At 46.5% G+C, this 19,772-nt stretch overlaps 1 protein-coding gene across 1 annotated transcript; it reads right to left on the bottom strand.

Annotated features, from left to right (window-relative positions):
* Nucleotides 1-11,097: 11,097 nt before the first annotated feature.
* On the bottom strand, nucleotides 11,098-18,218 carry LOC140901212 (pepsin B-like). Its single transcript, XM_073319633.1, has 9 exons — nucleotides 18,163-18,218; nucleotides 17,711-17,864; nucleotides 16,258-16,375; nucleotides 15,199-15,317; nucleotides 14,052-14,251; nucleotides 13,409-13,531; nucleotides 12,724-12,868; nucleotides 12,022-12,117; nucleotides 11,098-11,250 (listed from the first exon to the last, which is right to left on the bottom strand). The coding sequence occupies exons 1-9, from the start codon at nucleotides 18,216-18,218 to the stop codon at nucleotides 11,098-11,100; spliced, it is 1,164 nt and encodes a 387-aa protein (XP_073175734.1).
* Between the last annotated feature and the right edge of the window lie 1,554 nt (nucleotides 18,219-19,772).

Below are 19,772 nucleotides of genomic sequence, written 5' to 3'. Positions count from 1 at the left end.
CATTAGATGGTGGGTGTGTTTATAAAATTAAGCAAAATGGATTTCATTTATGAGACACTTCACCAGAGTTTAAATATTTCAGTCCTTGTCCATGCTGTGAGGTGAATTCTGCTCTGATTTAAACCAAAATGAGTCTGGAATAACGCCACTGAAGTCAACGGCATTACAACCAGATCTACAACCTCAATCAGAGCATTCAGCTCCTGTGGCTTTTAAACCATTTAAATGAAAATAACATGTTTTTTAACGTGTTAATGTAAAATTTTTGTAAAGTATGGGTTATGCCCTCTTCTAGTGGCTGGTTTACGTATAGGATAACAGCCTACTTCTGTCATTTGCTCACGAAGTTACTCCTTTAGCTCAAGTAGTGGTCGGGGTATGTACTTTGGTGCTGAAGTTTCCAGATTCTAAATACTGTTAAAGAAACATCTCTGACCTCTGCTGGTCTTGATCTTGATTTGACTGAACAAGGTTAAAATAGGGTTAGAAACAACATGGTCTAGGCTTTACAGGACTGTCTTAGTCAGTCCTCCAAGGCAATCCCACAATGCCATACAGAGCATGCATTTCTAAACTAGAAAGTCAACCCCAACGCCTGTCATCTGATTTCACATACAAATAAGGTGACTGACATATTCATTTGAATGTCCAATGCTTTACATTATATATGGTTTTGTAATTTGAATGCACAAGCATTCAATTCAATTGTATTTGGGTGCTTTGCTGTGTCCAGGCTGATATACCAGAATCCACGCATTGTTAATCCCATCTGGGCCGGTATAGTTGAGTTTGCATGCTCTCAGCATGGAGAAGGGTTATCCTAATGTAACCCGCACACCTTCTGAGTGTGGTGTTCTGTCCGACCTAGTGGCACCAAGACCACTTAAGAGAGAGCGGTAAAATGAGTCTACTCTACAACCTTAGCTAACAGACTTTAGCTTATGCTGTAGACTCATGCACTAAGCTCCAGAGGCCCCAGGTTCAATCCTGCCCGCTGATGACCAGGGTTTGTCAGCATTCTACTAACACATTTTAATCCACACTAAGTTTTTAAAGGCAGTTTTGGAAATTGTGCTTATCAGTCCCCTGCTATTCAGTGGGAGCGGACAGATAAGATTTGTCCTCTTACTCACTCCAAGGAAAGTTATCAGTCACAAACTGAATAAACAGTGGCAAAGGTTCACCTTGATTTACCAGGTATGTTTTGCTTAAGAAAAATCCAAGAAGGCTTTTTAAGAGCTCATGAAACAGAAAACAGCAGGTATGGAGTCTACAGGGCCCAACAAACCCATGTGTCCTGAGGCACAGAAAAGTGGTAACTTGCTATTTTCATTTCAGCCTCCCCTCTTGCTTCTTCATGTCCCCTTTCATTCACCCTCTCAGCCTGCCTGTCTACCTGCATTACTGCTTACATGGTCAGATTTTTAAGGCTAGAAGGGATCGCGATGAGCATCTAGTTTGACCTCCACCATAACCCAAGCCATAGACTGTACGTCTTTTAGAAAGACATCCAGGCTTGATTTAAACCCTTCAGGCAATGGAGTGCCCACCACGTCCCTAGATAAATTAGCCCAGTGGTTCATTTAACACTCATTTAAACAAGTACACCTTATTGCTAATCTAAATTCATCTAGTTCCAGTCCACCAATTGAATTTCATTATGTTTATGTTAAAGAGCTGGCTTGCATCTCTTCCCCCAACATGGTCTCCGACGCTATAGTACCTGACCACTCCCCAAATATTGAAAAATAGAAATGTCTTAAGTTATTTCCATGGGCCTATGATGATTGCCAAGGCAGGTGCTCCAGGGACAGACTGAGGACTTGCAGGTTCCCCTGCCCAGTGTTGGTGACAAGTGATAGATTAAATCACCTGAAGGGAATTCAGTCTTCAGGCTCCCCACTTCTAACACACTTCTTCAGTATAAAAGTTTGGTCAAGAGAAGAGAAGATGAGAGAAGAGAAAGAAGTACAATGTTTGCTCACCTCAGCAGTTCATGAACCAGCTCCATTCCTGAAACAGGTTTGCCCTATTGGCTGCAACTGGGTCCTGCTCAGACCTCAAAAGCATCTCTTAAACCATCTTTCCCTGATACCCCAGCTACCTCCATTGATTAGGCATGGGAACCAGTTCAAAGGATTCTGGGAACACATCCAGAAAGGGTTGGCGAGTGGCTGAATGTGGAAGGGGTCAGGGGAATGACAAATACGGAATTTGTCTGTAATTGCATCACATGGGAAACCCCCCTATAGTAATGTGAGATGAAACCTTCCAGTACATGGTAATAACAATCACAAGTTATGCATAATAAACAGTTAGGCTGTTCCTGGTGCCTTGAGCACGATATGTCTCTCGAAGGAGCGTGCTCAGTGAGCCAAAGCCAGCTTTCAGTTACACTCACGTAACACGCTGAAGTAGCAGAAGGGATAGGAGGACACCTGGGCGCTGTTCCCCATTTTGTCACTGATTCACAGTGTAATCTCAGGCAGGGATCGTAAAGCCCTGCACCCCACCCTGTGATTCTATGTTAGTAATAAAGAGATAGAATATGAGGACTGAAGATGAGTCATGGAGTGAGGCTAGCAGTTCATAAGCAAAGCCAACTTGTCCCAAAGTCTGGGTGGGTTAGAACTTTCCACTCCACACCCCTTCCCGCAATTCAGGCTCATCTTGAACTGAGAGCAGCTGTTCAGGATGAAGTTTTTCAAAAGACCTTCAGACAACCCCTAAAATTGTATCCGTACATTTTCACCTCTACGTTTTTGTGTGTGCGCATGCAAACACCTGGACTTGTGTGTGCAGACTGCATTTACACATGAAAATCAAACAGTTCTGTATGTTGCACCCAGATCGGAGCAGTCACATCATAACAGTTGACATTTTTTCAGCCTCCTTCCAGCTGATCATCTCAATGCACTCTACAAACATTGACAGGTTTCAGAGTAACAGCTGTGTTAGTCTGTATTCGCAAAAAGAAAAGGAGTACTTGTGGCACCTTAGAGACTAACCAATTTATTGGAGCATAAGCTTTCGTGAGCTACAGCTCACTTCATCACTTCATCATAAGCTCAGTCTTGTGCCTCAACCACAAGGTTTCCCTTTCCCCAATCCAGTTTGTGTGCAAAGATCCAAGGGCCAGATCGTCAGCTGATGTAAAGTGGCACAGCTCCACTGAAGTCAATGCAGTTAGGTTGATTTACACTAGCTGAAGCTCCAACCCGATATCTGTGCATGTAGAAACATAGACCTGGAAATCTGTTAGTGCCATTTCAGAAGCTGCTTTGGCAAGTGTGGCCCTTAATTAAAAGTCGACTAGGAAGGACCATATTTTCCATAAAGCTCAGTTCCTATTTAAGCATTTAAATGAAATGGCAGGAGTTTTACAAGTGCTCAGCACAGACTAGTACCCATTATTCCCAACAGGAATATAGTGGGGATTTTCCATTGTTCTCTCTGGGAAGCTACTGAGGTCTCTGCTATTTTGAAAGCCTGTCCAGAAACGTATGACAGAGGGATTAACTTGCTGCTTTATACCCACTTACTAGTTTGTATGTGACAAGAAGGCTGCAAGACCCACAAATAAACAGCTGTGCTAAATCTTTACTCAACAAATGCCAAAGAAGACAAGAGACAATTTGACTCATTGCTGTTTTCTTGCAATGATAGATGTAGAGAGCACTGATAAATATACAAAAGCAGAAGGCAGGTTCACACAGTGTCCATGGTACATTTAGAATGATAGAGTCTGTCCATATAAACTTAGTTTGATTCCATCAGCATCCAGGAGAGAAGATTTAGACAGGAGAGGGAATGGCATGGTTTTGTCCAGCTGACTCCTTGTTTGACTAGGCTGATGGGGCAAAGCCCGCTCTCTTGATGGCCATGTCATAGACAGAATAGTATTCCTTGAGGAGGACATCACCCAGGATCCAAAGGGGTCGTCTGTTCTGTAAAGGCAAGTAAGTGATCTCAACCTCAGCCATGTTTCTGTAAAAGAGAAAACAGACAGAGGCAGCTTCAATGCTATTGTTTGACTACATAGCCTAAATCCTGAAGCACAGGGAGATTTCAGTGGCTTTGATGGGAGCAGGAGCAGGTACCTAGAAAGTCACATTGCTAGAAAACTAACCCCATCATTTAGAGTGCTGTTAGAAAGGACAGTCTAGCAGAGCTGCAGTGTTGGGGAAAGGTCTCTGAATCTGCAGAGAATCTCTGACACCCATGCTTGGTTCACTGTCTCAGTAAGATAAAAGTTGGTTATGTCATTAAGTCAAAAATTAAAGACATAGGCACAGGGGGGCAGAGGGAACTGGGATCCATTAATGATGAAGGTGATGGTCGGCACATTTTGGACATTGCTGCAGTCAGCCATGTTCTCTGGAAGCAAAGAAACAGAGAGGTTAAGTCTGTAACAAATGAGAGCAGAGGATGCCCTTGCAGTGCCTACCAACAGAGGAGAATGGCACTGCCAGGTATCGACCCTTCTGTCCAACAAAGGGGAGAAACCACCCTGCTGCACTCTGCCATCACACGGGCAGCAGCTTCTTCAGTCTCACACCTGCTCCCCTGTCCCCTGCCTTGCATGGGAACAGCAGCAAGGTTACATTCACCATGCCTGCTTCAGATCTGCTGCTGATTTTACACTGGGCCAGCTGAGGTTAGTCAACATAACTCCTCTGACTTCAGCAGAGCTATGTCGATGTATACCAGTCAGTGACAGGGCCCTCTGGCTTCAGCAGATTTATTTTTGATTTATAGTGATGTAAGGGAGGTCAGGATCTCTCTCTCCAAAGTTAAACTCAGGGAAGGACTTGCTGCACTTACTTGCAAATGTAGTTAATGCTGTCACCAGCTTTAAGCCTCCAGCCCCTGGGCTCCTCTAGGAATCTTTGTCTGAACACACCACAGCCCACTTTATGGTCTTGGAGTCCTTGTATTATGCATTGCAAAAATCCTCACAGGATATCTTCAGCATCTGTGCAAAGCCTGTGTAGCACCTACATCCTGGTTGTTCTGCTGAGCACTCACAGCCTCCAGGAAGTCCCCCATGTACTGCTCTGGGATGGTGAGCAGAAACGTCCCAGTGTCCACAATGCCCTGGCAGCCTTGGCTGCTGTCCAATAGCAAACCTAAGGAGGGAAGCCCAAGAGACTTCACTGTGTACGTCTCTCAGCCAAGAGAATGCCTCCGATGCAGGCTGAGCCAAGAGCACAAGGCTTCTGATACTCGATAACCGGCAGTTCAGAGACCCTTATTCTATAGAGCCAGCATTGTCGCTGGCCCCAATTCAGCAAAGGACAGAAGCACTCGCTTAACTTTCAATGCATGCTCAGCTCCCTCTCTGTTCATCAAAGCATGCAGCTAACTTTAAGGGCTTTCATGTATCTGAAGTCTAGGACATGCTGAAGAACTTTGTTGAACTGGGGCCTAGGATAGACGCCTTTATCATTACTTGAATGAAAACCCTGGCTCCAAGCGCCTTTTGAGAGTGTCTGAAATCCAGATCCGGACGCCAAGCTCACCTGGGCCAAATTCAGACCTCTCTTTAAGCAGTAATCCCTCCATCTTATCTTGAGGACAGCACAGAGGTTTCTTCCTTTGTTCTGCCTCCTGCCCAGAGAGGATGAGTTAAACAGGGCAGCTGACTCCACTGATGACATCTGGAGAGGCTCCCTACGGACAATAAGAAGGAAAAGTTCATGCCCACATTGATAACAGAGGTTTGCCAACAGGACTTACTCCTCAATACTGAACTGCCAGTAACGGATGTCCATGTAATCTGACTAGGGAACAGCTGAGGGTCAACACATCCAAACATGATGTCCCCTCCATAATTATATGTTGGCTGGCAGGAAACACGAATGGTAACAGATATCAGACAAGGATCAGATAGATTCATAGATATAAAGGTCAGAAGGGACCATCATGATCATCTAGTCTGACCTCCTGCACAATGCAGCCACAGAATTTCACCCACCCACTCCTGCGATAAACCTCTCACCTATGTCTGAGCTATTGAAGTCCTCAGATCATGGTTTAAAGACTTCAAGGTGCAGAGAATCCTCCAGCAAGTGACCCATGCCCCATGCTACAGAGGAAGGCGAAAAACCTCTAGGGCCTCTTCCAATCTGCCCTGAAGGAAAATTCCTTCCCAACCCAGCTACCCTCCTGTGAGGCAGGGAGCATAAAATACATGGGGATGGAGGGTTAGTTGATGGATGTGTGTGAGGAATGGACAGACACAGACAAGACAGGAAAACAACATTTGGTGATATAGAGAATTATAGAAAGAGAGACAGAGATCTTACCGGGAGAAATGGAATCTCTAGATGGGTTCAGTAAGCTGGCCCTGCTTTGTACCATCTCCTGCAGAACTGTGTTGTGTCCTGTCATCACTAAACCAGGATAAACCATTCCCCAAATCCCACTGAAATAAGAATAGCAGAAGGGGCTGGTAGGCTCATCCTCATTCAGGCCAAATGCCTGGTGTTTGAGGACAATGTTCTGGATCTAGAGGGGAAGAAAATAATTGCTCCACACTCAAATTTTACACAAAATGATGGTAATTTAATCAAATGACTGGTTTCAGAGTAACAGCCGTGTTAGTCTGTATTCGCAAATGACTGTATCATTATTAAGGGTAAGCAATGCTCAAAAAATTGAGATAAAGCACCTCACAAAGGTTAGATGCTGATCTGATGCCTTTCTTAATAGCGGCATATACTTGATCTGGGGCTGGAGTTAGTGGAGAAAACACTGCCTCAGAGAAGAAAATTCAAGGCCACTATATAGATGAAAAACAGCAAATAAATATCTATAATCTATCTATCTATCTATATAAATATAGCCGTGGAACTTATGCCTAGTAATGGTCAGTGTAGCCAACATTATTCCTAACCCACCCATACCCTGGTTAATTCAGAGCTTGTCTACATGAAAAGGTTGCATTAGTTTAACTTATAAAGCTTTTAAAACTTATTTAATTAAACCACTGCAAACCCCTCTGTGAATGCTCTTGTTTTGATTTACAGTGAGTTTTATTTCAATGTAGTTTAACAAATTAAGCCAGGCTTATGGTTCTAAGATAGCGAGGTCAAATGATTACGATACAAACTGCTGCTTACAACAAAGCAAGCTGCTATCAAAATGTCAGACCACTGGACACTGGACCACTGTTATCTCTTTGCTTCAGAGGGGCTAAATTGCTGCTCTGTACCTTATATATGTGTACAGAACCTAGCACAATAAGCCTCAGTTTCAATTCAGGCCTCTAAGTGCTTCCGTAAAATCAATATTAAGTAACGATAATGTCAACAAGGTCTCTAGGACAAATCCTTCACCTTATGAAAGTTCCCTGGAATCAAACCACCCTGATTTTTGGGTCTCTTCCAAAGGACATTGAATGGAACAGAATACCAGAAAAGCCACATTGCACCTTCTAGGAATTTCTTTTCTATAGAGGTTCTTATCCCATGTTCATTGATATAGTGTCTGAACACCTTCTAGTAGTGCAATAAGTGATGACAGGCTTTGGACACAGACTGAACCATGTTGTATACTCTGGTATCTAATCTCTCTCACGTTCTCCAGCTCAGATGCCCCTTTTCATTGGTGCTCAAAGGCCAATTAACTAATGCAGCATTCATGGCTGATGGAGTTTTTTCGCCCATCCACTGGTTTTAGTAGCCAGCTCCCCCTCACCAGCTTCATCACATAACGGAACCCTCCTCTGTCCTGAATCCTCAGCCACCGGAGCTGTCTGCTTCTGTCTGTCCGCGTTGCACCCCCAAATCCCGAGTGAATTAAAGTCAATGGCAGAATTCACACAGATTTCAGTGGGCACAGGGTTTGCACAGCTGCTGCTCATGAGTTCTTCTAGTCCAGGGGTGGGCAAACTTTTTGGCCCAAGGGCCACACCGGGGTTCCGAAACTGTATGGAGGGCAGGGTAGGGAAGGCCGTGCCTCCCCCAAACAGCCTGGCCCCGCACCCCCTATCTGCCCCCTCCCACTGACTGCCCCCCTTAGAACTCCTGACCCATCCAACCGCCCCCCCACTCCTTGTCCCCTGACTGCCCCCTCCTGGGACCCCCCGCCCCTAACCAGTCCCCCCGTCCCATGACTGCCCAGACACCTATCCACACCCCCACTGCCTGAAAGGCCCCCCAGGACTCCCACACCTATCCAAACTCCCCGTTCCCCATTCCCTGACTGCCCCCCCAGAACCCTCGACCCATCCAACCCCCCCCTGTACCCTGTCCCCTGACTGCCGCGACCCCTATCCACAACCCTGCCCCCTGAGAGGCCCCCCCAGGACTCCCACACCTATCCAACCGCTCCCTGTCCCCTGACTGCTCCCCAGGACTCCCTGCCCCTTATCCAACTCCTCCCCACCCCCACCCCCTTACCATGCTGCTCAGAGCACTAGGACTGGCAGCAGGGCTAGATTACTCAATAGGCAGACTAAGCACGTGCTTAGGGCACTAGCAAAGCAGGGGGCACCAAAAAAAAATTAGATTTTTTTTAAAAAAAAATTTATATTTGATATTTCAAAAAAAACATCGAAGTAGTCATCATGGGAAAAATCTTTTCTCAGCTGAAAAGAATAAAAAACCCTCAGAGAACAACGTGTCAGGACAGACTTGATTCACTTTCCCTATTGTGTATGGAAGCGGACATGCTTCGTCGAATCAGCTTCGATGAACTTAACCAGAATTTTGCAATCAGAAAATCTAGAAAGCAGCTATTTTAATTTCAGTATACATGTACATTTTGTGTCATTTCGAAAAATAAAATTTTATTTTAAGTTATAGTATTGTTTTTATTTTGAATTACCTATGGGGGCGCACCATAATCTGTTCAGTGCTTAGGGCCTCTAAAGGTCTTAATCTGGCCCTGGGCGTAAGTAAGTAGCACATTCCTCCAGGGAGCAATTTAATACACTACACCAGGGGCTCTCGCAGCCGCTCAGCCCAGCAGGGGCTCGCAGCCCCGCCGCCCAGAGCTCTGGTGGCACTGCGGCTGCAGGGGAGAGGCCGGGGGCTTGCCTCCCTGACCGGGAGCTCAAGGGCCAGGCAGGACAGTCCCGAGGGCCAAATGTGGCCCACGGGCTGTAGTTTGCCCACCTCTGTTCTAGTCCATCACCTCTAAGGCCGAGCATGTGTTTCCATATTAGGTTCTGCACTGGCAATGTGTGAAACAGTAATGAGTCTCAGGCAAAACCAAATCTGGTGCCGCGATGGGAAGGCAGGGGCACCACGTACCACTCCACTGGTTTGGCTAGTCTTGGCTAGGAACAGAACCGGAGCCTTGGGAGGTCCATGCAGCGTCACAGCATATAAATATTGTACGTAGGTAAGGGGGTAAGGAACATAGTGGGTCCTTCCCTCCTTCACCGCAACCACATTTTGTCCTGTTACGCCCTCTCCCATCTGCGAATCTCAAAACATATCACAAACATCAGTGAATGAAGCTTCCCCAGCCCCCTGTGTAAGCGAGGTAACTATCAGCCTCTCCATCACAGCTGTGCAAAGAAAGAGAATTCGGAAATTTGGTTTCCAATAGGAATACAGGAAGAATTCTCCATTGTTCTCAATGGGAGCCACTAAGGGTCTGTCTACACTGCAGTGTAAGCCCAAGGTTAGTGGACCTCAGCTCACCTTGGCTTAAAAACTCCAGGTCTTGAGCATCTACACTGATGGTTAACCCTACGTTAAGGATTTTCTAATCTGGGTGCAAACCTGGGGCTCTGGTGCCCACGCTGCAGCACACAGATATGAGTCAAATCAACCATTCCCCGGATCCTTCAGCACCCTACTGAAATGTGCCTGCTCTAGCCCTTTGACCCTGGCATAGAGTGGGAAATCTTGCCTGTCTGCCCAGCATGGTACAGGAAGTTTGAACAGCCCACCAAGACAGCCTGCTGAGCCACCATTTTGGTCTGTGCGGTGCCAGCAACATGGAGGAGGTGCCTTTTTCAAGAGCTTTTGTGGCTTGCGCTTTCACTCCTGTGTCAGGAAATAGGCAGAGCTTCCATGACTCACCTGTGGACATTTTGACTGCATTTCCTGACCCACCAAAGGCACCTGGCAAACTTTATGGATGAATCAGGAGGAGGAGGACACAGACACAGCAGACGTGAACTGGCTGATGCTGCTCAATACAGCCAGTATAGCCGCTGACACCCCCTATGTAGACCCCCCTATGGAGCAGGGCCACAAGCACAGTGCGGGGGGAATCACATTGTCATGCTGACCTAAGATGACCAGCAGTGGGTCCAGAACTTGCATATGAAGAAATCTACATTTCTGGAACTTTGTGAGCAGCTTGGCCTAACCCTCCAGTGTAACAATACATGCAAGGGGGCAGCCTTGCCAGTCCAGAAGCAGGTTGCTATAACTGTCTGGAAGCAGGCCCTCATAGACCACCCAGGTTGATTTATAATAGGAAAGCTGATGATAGGACCCTAAGTCCAGGCCCGAGTTTGAGGGATTTGTGTGTAGACAGAAAGGGGTTTGGGCTCAAGTCTGGGACTGAGCCCAGGCTTGCATTGCAGTGTAGACATACCCTAAGTGCCCAGCTCTTTCAAAAGTTTGGCCCAGGGTGGATAACAGAGGCTGGAGCCCAGACTCTGAGACCGTATGAGTGGGGAGGGTCTCAGAGCCCAAGCCTGAACCTCGACACTGTGATTTGTAGCCCTGCAGCCCCAGCCCAAGTCAGCGGAGCTGGGCTCTGAAACTCGGTGCTGCAGGGTTTTTATGGCAGCGTAGATGGACCCAAAGAGGTTAACGTGCTGCTTTGTGCCCCAGTGAGTAGTTTGTGTGCCATCATAACGTTGTGGGACCCACAAACAAACAGCCGGGCTCAATCTTCACTCCACAAACTCCAAAGACGACATAAGACAATTTGATTCACTGCAGTTTATTTGTAACGATACATTTGGAGAGCACTACTTGGTGCAAGCAAGCCAAAGAAAAGCTGCGGAAGGCAAATTAAGGAGGATGCAATCTGTCCATATGAACGTCGTCTGATTCCATCAGTGTCCAGCGGAAAAGAGGAATGGGAAAGGCTTTGTCTGGTTCAAGTCGATGAACTGCTTCTCTAGACTGATGGGGCAAAGCCCACTCTGTTATTGGACATGTCAAAGACAGAATAATATTCCTTGAGGAAGACGTCTCCCAGGATCCAGAGCGGCTGCCCATTCTGGGAGGGCAGGTACGTGGGCTCAATCCCCACTGTGCAGTAGCCATTATTCTATCAGAGGGAAAAACAGAGAGAGGTCGCATCGGGGCTGCTGTTTGGCGCGGCAGAGGGCTGTGTAGGCCACAGGAGCCCCAGCAGAATTAGTGGCAGCTTTGCAATGGCTGATGGGAGCAGGCCCTACACCAGGGCTGGGCAAACGTTTTGGCCCGAGGGCCACATCGGGGTGCAAAACTGTATGGAGGGCCGGGTAGGGAAGGCTGTGCCTCCCCAAATAGCCTGGCCCCCGCCCCATCTGCCCCCTGACTGCCCCCCTCATAACCCATCCAACCTCCCTCCCCGCCCCGCTCCTTGTCCTCTGACCGCCCCTTCCCGGGACCCCACGCCCCAAACCGCCCCCCCCCGGACCCCACCCCCTATCCAAACCCCCCGCTCCCCGCCCCCTTACCGTGCTGCTCAGAGCGGCAGGAGCTCACAGCCACGCCACCGGTGGGCCCGAGTACCGGCAGCGCAGCAAGGTGAGGCTGCGGGGGAGGGGGGACAGCGGGGGAGGGGCCGGGGGCTAGCCTCCCCGGCCAGAAACTCAGGGGCCAGGCCCGACGGTCCCACAGGCTGGATGTGGCCGTAGTTTGCCCACCTCTGCCCTACAAGCTCACACTGTTGGAATGCAAACACCCCACCATTTCCAGCGATGGTAGGAACGACAGGAACACAGAGGGGCAGTGCAGGAGAAAGGGCTCGGCATTTGCGCAGAAACTCTGACTCCCCGCTGGGCCACTGTCTGGGTGAGATAAAGGTGTTTTATGCTGTTAAAATAATACATACGTTGAAGACATAGGCAGAGGGGGGCAGCGGGAACTGGGATCCGCTGATGACGAAGGTGACGGTCGGCATGTTCTGGACATTGCAGTTCACTACGTACTGTGGAAACGAAAGACAAATGAGGGTTACGACTGTGACAACGGAGAGCAGAAGCTGCCCTTACAGGGCCTCCAATAGAGGCGAGTAGCTTTGCCAGGTATTGACCCTTCTATCCAACAGAGGGGAGAAACCACCCCGCTGCACTCCGCCCTCGCTTGGGCAGCAGCTTCACCAGCCCCACACACGCTCCCCTGCCTTGCATGGGAACACCCGCAAGGTTACGTTCACCAAGCCTGCTTCAGATCTCCTGCTGATTTTACACTGGGCCAGCTCCTCAATTGGTGTAAATCAGCGTAACTCCAGAGCTGTGCTGATTTACACCAGCCGGATCTGGCCCACAGCCATCAGTAGAGTTACTTCTGATTTACACTGGGGAAAGAGAGATCAGAAGCTCTGCCCGCAAACTCAGGAGAGACTTTCTGTTCCCCAGATGGAGTTAGCGTTTAGCTTTAAGACTCCAGCCCCTGAGCTCCTCTCAGAACCCTTGTCTGATCACCGAAAAGCCCATCATTCTCATCTTCTTGTGTCTTAAATTCCTCGTGTCAGGCATTGCAAAATCCCGCACAAACCTCCTAGGCAGCATGGCAAGGCACCTGTTGCTCCTACCTCTCCATTGGATTCCTGAGCACCCACAGCCTGCAGGAAGTACCCCATGTACTGCTGTGGGATGGTGAGCAGAAACGTCCCGGTGTCCACAATAGCCTGGCAGCCTTGGCTGCACCAGCCAGTCGCCTGCTGTCCGATAGCAAACCTAAGGAAGGAAATACAAGAAACATCATTATAGCAACTTGTCTGCAAAAAGAACTGCCTCTGATGCAGGATGAGACAAGGTTTTGGATACACGATAACCTGCAGCCCAGGGACCCTTATTCTATACAGCCAAGCATTGTCACTGACCCCGATTCAGCAAAGCACAGACGCACATGCTTAACTCTTAGTACAAGCTTAAGCCCATCTCTTTCATCAAAGCACTTAAGCATACGCCTCACTTTAAGTAAACACTTAAGTCCCATTAACATGAACGGGATTTCCTCATGTGTTTAAAGTTCAAATTGGTTTGCAGAATAGAGGCCTAGGTTAGGAGCTTTTATTATTACTAGAATCAAAAACCTGGATCCAAACTCCTTTTGAGGGTGCCTGAAATCCAGATCCGATCCAAATTCATCCTCCTCCACAGAGAGCTTGAGTTGACACAGGACAACTGAATCCACTCATTATAGCCAGAAAGGCTTCCTGCAGACCGTAAGGAGGAAAGGAAAGGGCGGGAGGAGGGGTTGCAAACGAAACTTACTCCTGAATACCAATCTGCCAGTAAACCTCTTGCGTCACAGGTGCCCATGTGATCTGGCCAGAGAACAGCTGGGTGTCAACGCCTCCAAAGATGATTTCTCCTCCGTAACTATATGTTGGTTGGCTGGAAACACGCATGGTCACACATGTCAGACATATGTTACACAGAAACTACCCTCCTATGGAGCAGGAGCGTAACATATATGTGGGTGGGGAGTGAGGTGGGGTGTGTGGGGGGGTCAATGGTTAGAGAGAAAATAAACAGAGGGGTACTTATGGTAGTAGACAAACAGACAGATAGGACATAAGAACGGCCGTACTGGGTCATACCAAATATCCGTCTAGCCCAGCATCCTGTCTCCCAACAGTGGCCAATGCCAGGTGATTCAGAGAGAATGAACAGAACAGGTCATCATCAAGGAATCCATCCCCTGTCGCCCAGTGAGTGAAGAGACATAGCGGTGGGCGGGCGAGCAGATGTATAGATAAATAGAGTCAGATAAAGAGTGGGTGGATAAGTTGGTATATGATATAGAGCGAGACAGCCAGACAGACCGATACAATGTGAAAGAGAAATGGAAAAATAGAGTGCTATATATGGTAATAGACTCAGAGAGATGGGTTTTGAGAGAGAGAGATCTTACCTGGAGAAATAGAAACTGAAGATGGGTTCAGTAAGCAGGCCCTGCTTCAACATCTCCTGCATAGGTGTATAGGACCCCCCTACTGCCATGGCAGGATAAGCCATTCCCAAAATCCCATCAAAATGAGCATAGTAGAAGGGGCTGGTAGGTTCATCTTCACTCAGACCAAATTCCTGATTGGTGATGGCAATGTTCTGGACCTAGCCGGGAAGAAAATAATTGTTGTCACCTGGAATCTCACACAAAGTTACGGTAACGAAATCAGATGACTGTGCCATCTAATGTTTCTGATCAATTCAGCTACACCCAAATAAGCCACTCTTAAACAGACATAGGACGGTCGACACTGGGGTTTGCACGGATTTAACTAAATCGGTTTAAATTCACACCTTAAGTTAAAACTGGTGCAAGTTTCTCATGTACACAAGCCCTTATTATGTCCTGTATTAACAGGGCCCAATCAACAACTTAAAAATCAAATGTACAGGACCAATTTCATCTCTGGCGTCACAACACTGAAACCAATGGAATCCAATCATGGATTCATTTAGCTCATAAAGTGTCCTCAAATAAATGTCCTATGCAGTAAAACTAGAGCAACGTGTCACATATTCTAGAGAAAAGTTTTATCAATGACCTCTGCTGTTTTTAATACTAATGCAGTCTGATGATTTTAGAGATGCAGCTCAAATGGATTAGAAAGCATGCCTTATAGCAATAGACTCAAAGAGATCCATCTGTTTAGCTTAACAAAGAGAAAGTTAAGGGGTGCCTTGATTACACCCTAAAAGTATCTCCACGGGAACAAATATTTAATGATGGACTCTTCAGGCTAACAGAGGAAGGTCTAACACGATCGAATGGCTGGAAATTGAAGATAGACAAATTCAGAGTGGAAATAAGACATACATTTTTAACCAGGAGGGTAATTAACCATTGTAATATGTTACCAAGGGTTGTGGTGGATTCTGGCAATTTTGAAATCAAGACAGGACGTTTTTCTAAAAGATCTGCTCTGAGAAATATTTTGGGAACGTGCTAGGGGCTGTGTTATACAGGAAATCAGACTCCATGATCGCAATGGTGCCTTCTGGTCTTGGACTGTGTGAATGATGATGCAGGATAGGGCAGTGCGTATTTCACTTACTGTCACTGTGTCGTAACCCAAACACACAGTCAGGCTGCCACTCCCGTAGCTCAGGGTGTAGGTCTGTCCGTTGTTGGAAAAGGTGGATGACTGGCTGGGGTTGAACCTGGCATGATTAGCTAGATTAAAAACAAGATCATGGTGACTCTCTTGGATTTGGCCACCTCCCATCCAGCTGGTAACTGAGTAGCCTGACAAGGCAGCACCTCCCAACAGCTGACTTCCCGTGGGGTGGAAGCACAGATCCAAGAGTTAGGCCAGGAGGTTTTGCACAACAGAGAAGAGCACTAATACAAATTGCATCACCGCATTTTTTAAGGTCCGTCTTCTGTACCTATCTATCTGTCAGGAGCCAGGGCCTGTAGCAGAGCCAGCCTGCAGAGCGCAGCTGGCCTATGGTAGGTGGCCTGATTGCTGTAAAGAGGCAGGAAACTAGCTCCTAAGAAGAGGCAGTAAACTAGCTCCTAAGACAGCAGACTAGCTCCTTGGTTCTTTCATGGGGCCTCTAACTCCGGTTCAGACCCTGACCTCCAATTCCTGACTACCACCTCCTCCTCTAACCTTTAGGCCTGACCCCCTGTGCTCGCGTCACCGACATTATCTATCTTATTATCTCTATTGCACCCATCACCAGAGTAGCTAAGAAATTTGGGCAAGATCCTCTGTTGTTGTAAATCAGAGTAGCTCTTTTGAAATCAACCCACCTATGTCAATTTACATCTGCTGAAGGCTGGCCAATAGTTACACCATTCAAACCAGTTGTTGTCTACCAGTGTGACTCCTTGAACTTCAGAATACACTGCAGCATCGCCACTGACATTGGCGACCACGTCTTTAGAATGCCATAATACCTGTTCATAAGGAAAGGGCGATCCATATTGTCGCCATAGCTTAGTGAAGAGCTCCAGAAAGGGACTAGCAGATGTGGGTGGATGACATTCCCAAGCCTGTTTGAGAGGACCAGTTCTTCTTGCCTGGTTGGAATTTGACTATGCTTCTTAGGAACAATGCACCCAGGACATGCACCCACCGAACGCTAAGGAACTAAGCAGTACTCACTGCAGGCCTGGCTCTGGCAGTATGTAGAGGGCACCCACAGGTTGGAGGAGCCGGTGTCGAAGAGAACCAGGAAGTTCTGGGGCGGAGTTCCAATGCTGATCTCTCCAAAATAGAAGGACTGCAAAACAGAGAAGACGTGTGGCCAGGTGGATTCCTTTGCACTATTAATAATTTTTAAATAACATTTTGCACTTCTCTAACTACTTCCAGCTGAGGATCCAAAAGGTTTTTAGCGCCTTAATGAGCTAAGCTTCACAAGGGGTGAGAGAAGACGTTTACCATTATTCCCCTATTGCATACTGGACAAAGGAGTCATGGAGAGGGGAAGTGACTTGCCCAAGCTCACCCAGAATTCAGTAGCACAGCCAGGAACAGACCCCAGATTTCTTCACTCCCAGCCCTATACTACAATCCTAACACCGTTCTCTGGAAAGGTCCCAGAGAACATACAGCAAATACTTGAGAGTAACAAAGCAGAAAATAAACAGCAGAAGCCAAGAACCACCTTTTCTACAAATACTTACAGTTTTCCAAGGTCCGAGAAGAGGGATCAAAACCTTCTATTGACTTATCACCATAAAGAAGAAGAAATAGGTACTACTCCAATGGGACCAGATGAGTACATAGATTTATTAGGTAATTATGTGGGTAGGTAGGTAATAAGGAAGGAATAGCTAGTTAGAGCTATAGAATAGTGAAGGAAGAGAGATTTCAGAGTAGCAGCCGTGTTAGTCTGTATCTGCAAAAAGAAAAGGAGGACTTGTGGCACCTTAGAGACTAACCAATTTATTTGAGCATGAGCTTTCGTGAGCTACAGCTCACTTCATCGGATGCATTCAGTGGAAAATACAGTGAGGAGATTTATATACACACAGAACATGAAAAATGGGTGTTATCATACACACTGTGAGGAGAGTGATCACTTCAGGCGAGCTATTACTAGCAGGAGAGCTGGGGGGGGGGCGGGGGAGAAAACCTTTTTTAGTGATAATCAAGGTGGGCCATTTCCAGCAGTTGACAGGATCGTCCAAGGAGCAGTGGGGGGGGGGGGGGATAAACACGGGGAAATAGTTTTACTTTGTGTAATGACCCATCCATTCCCAGTCTCTATTCAAACCTAGGTTAACTGTATCCAGTTTGCAAATTAATTCCAATTCAGCAATCTCTCATTGGAGTCTGTTTTTGAAGTCTTTTTGTTTTAATATTGTGACCTTTAGGTCTGAGATCGAGTGACCAGAGAGATTGAAGCGTTCTCCGACTGGTTTTTGAATGTTATAATTCTTGACGTCTGATTTGTGTCCATTTATTCTTTTACATAGAAGACTGTCCAGTTTGGCCAATGTACATGGCAGAGGGGCATTGCTGGCACATGATGGCATATATCACATTGGTAGATGTGCAGGTGAACGAGCCTCTGATAGGAAGAGAAGAGAGAGAGAGCCTTAATACTCACATCCAGGTAGTTAGCTATTGGTTCATCAGCAACATTGTAATTATTGAAGTGGTACTTTCTGGCTGGATCAACTTTGTGGTTCTTCAGGAAGTCCTCCAGCACTCCCTTCTCCTTCATCACCTCTCGAGCAGACTTGCCTTTCCTCAGTGTGACTCTGCACAGAGTGAAGAAGAGAACTCAGAAATCAGCAAGGAAAGCGTTCATCTTTCCATCACCTGTCATGTTGTCCCTGCCATGATGCTGTTCCCTCATCTTGGTCAATGTTTTACCACCAAAGTGAGGAAGCCCTTGCAGAGGCATAAGTATATTTGCCCATATCACAGAAATAGTAGAAGGTTTAAAGAAAGATAAGGGCATGGCTTAACTGAATACAGAAATGCGGATGTCTGTCTATTACCTATCTAGGTACTTCTATGTCCTCATCACTCCAGTGCCGGCACTGGGATACTCACCTCACCAGTCCCTCTGAGAGATGGAGGCAAACCAAGGCCAGGATGAACCACTTCATGGTGCTTGATTTCTCCACCAGCTGGCTCCTGTACAGAATGTGTCAGTCTCCGGAGCAGAAGTGGGCTGAAGTCTGTGATACGGAGTCGCTACTTTAATACCGTGGGCATTGTACCCAGGATACCGCCCCATGTTCCATTAATTACTGACACCCAATTTCCTATAGCACCGCACTAATCCAACGTCAACACCTTCTGTGTATTTAAAAATTCATTTCTTTTCTTGGGTGCTGAGATTATAAAGCAATTAATGCCTTCGATAACAAGATCAAATGACTGAGGTCCAATAAGAAGGAAACTTCTGCTTCTGACAAAGGAATGTCTTATCAAAAAATCAACACACTGGAATATTATCTGTTTGCTTCCAAAACCGGCTCATTCTTTTCAAAAACAAAGGAAAACATTCTTTAGAATGAATGGAAATTGATAATACTAATGAAGGGGCAGTTATATAAAGTGTATACATTTATATAAAATTTATTTTTTCCTACAAAAAATGTTAATGAAAGGGAAAAATTTTAATTTGCATCAAAATTTCTTGACCTTCCATCAAAAAACAAAAACGTAAATGAAAAACAGTGTAAAGTGTTTGCTTTTCTTTTCTTAATTTTTTTTTAAAAAATTAAAAAATCTGAATTTTATTTGGAGCAAGCTTCAATTTTTGTGAAAAAACCATTTGCTCGTTAAAAAAAAAAAACTTAAGACAAAAACTTTTCAACCAGCTCTAATCTGAAGTCACTCCAACCCACTTACCGCTGGAAGGCCTTGTCGCCACTAGGGAAAAGGTGTGTTCTTACCTCAGAAAAGCTGACACGTGGGATTAAGGGCTTGTGTACATGGCAAATTACTGAGCAGCCAGCCAGGGTATGATGCTAAAGGGCCCCAACTTGCTATGCACTAACATCCCATGTGGACGCTGCTCCGGCACACTGAAAGTGCGAGAGTGTGGTGTGGCGTTGCACTATTTGAAAGCATAGTACACCAAGCCTAACCCTGAGACTTTCTGTGCACTGTAGCAGTGGCCATTACTGCGTGGCAGAAAGATTCACTGCAGATCAACACCCTCGCTTGCTATGCAGTAATTTACCACGTAGATAAGCCCTAAATTCAGGTAAAATCTAGCCAAGAAAAGGTGATGTGATTTTAACACATGACCAGGAAAAGGTAAACCATAGGCTCCACCCAAAAACCACAGTCTTAATCTTGAGCTGCTCCAACACGTGAAAACTCCTAACTGTCTTGTCATCGTGAGGATTTTACCACCTGTCAGCAAACACGAGGCAGGAAAACCCAGGCTTAGAATTCTGTGGAACTGTTTTCCCAGGACAGGATATGAGCTACTCCCACTGATTGCAGCTGAGGGCACCATGCCTGACAACACAATCTGGCCCCAACTTCCTCAGGAGTTACTTCAACACAGGTAAGTGCCATTGATACCAACTCACCTTCTGTAACATGAACTCAGGGGCCAAGAAGTGCCACAGTCCTAGATCTGCACAGGATCTCAGGACAAAGCTCATTGTGAGAACGTAAGAACAGCCATACTGGGTCAGACC

This window comes from Lepidochelys kempii, chromosome 21 (genome assembly GCF_965140265.1).
Source record: "Lepidochelys kempii isolate rLepKem1 chromosome 21, rLepKem1.hap2, whole genome shotgun sequence".
Taxonomy (NCBI): domain Eukaryota; kingdom Metazoa; phylum Chordata; order Testudines; family Cheloniidae; genus Lepidochelys; species Lepidochelys kempii.
The sequence above is the reverse complement of the archived record's forward strand: the minus strand, read 5'-3'. Positions and strand labels throughout refer to the sequence as shown.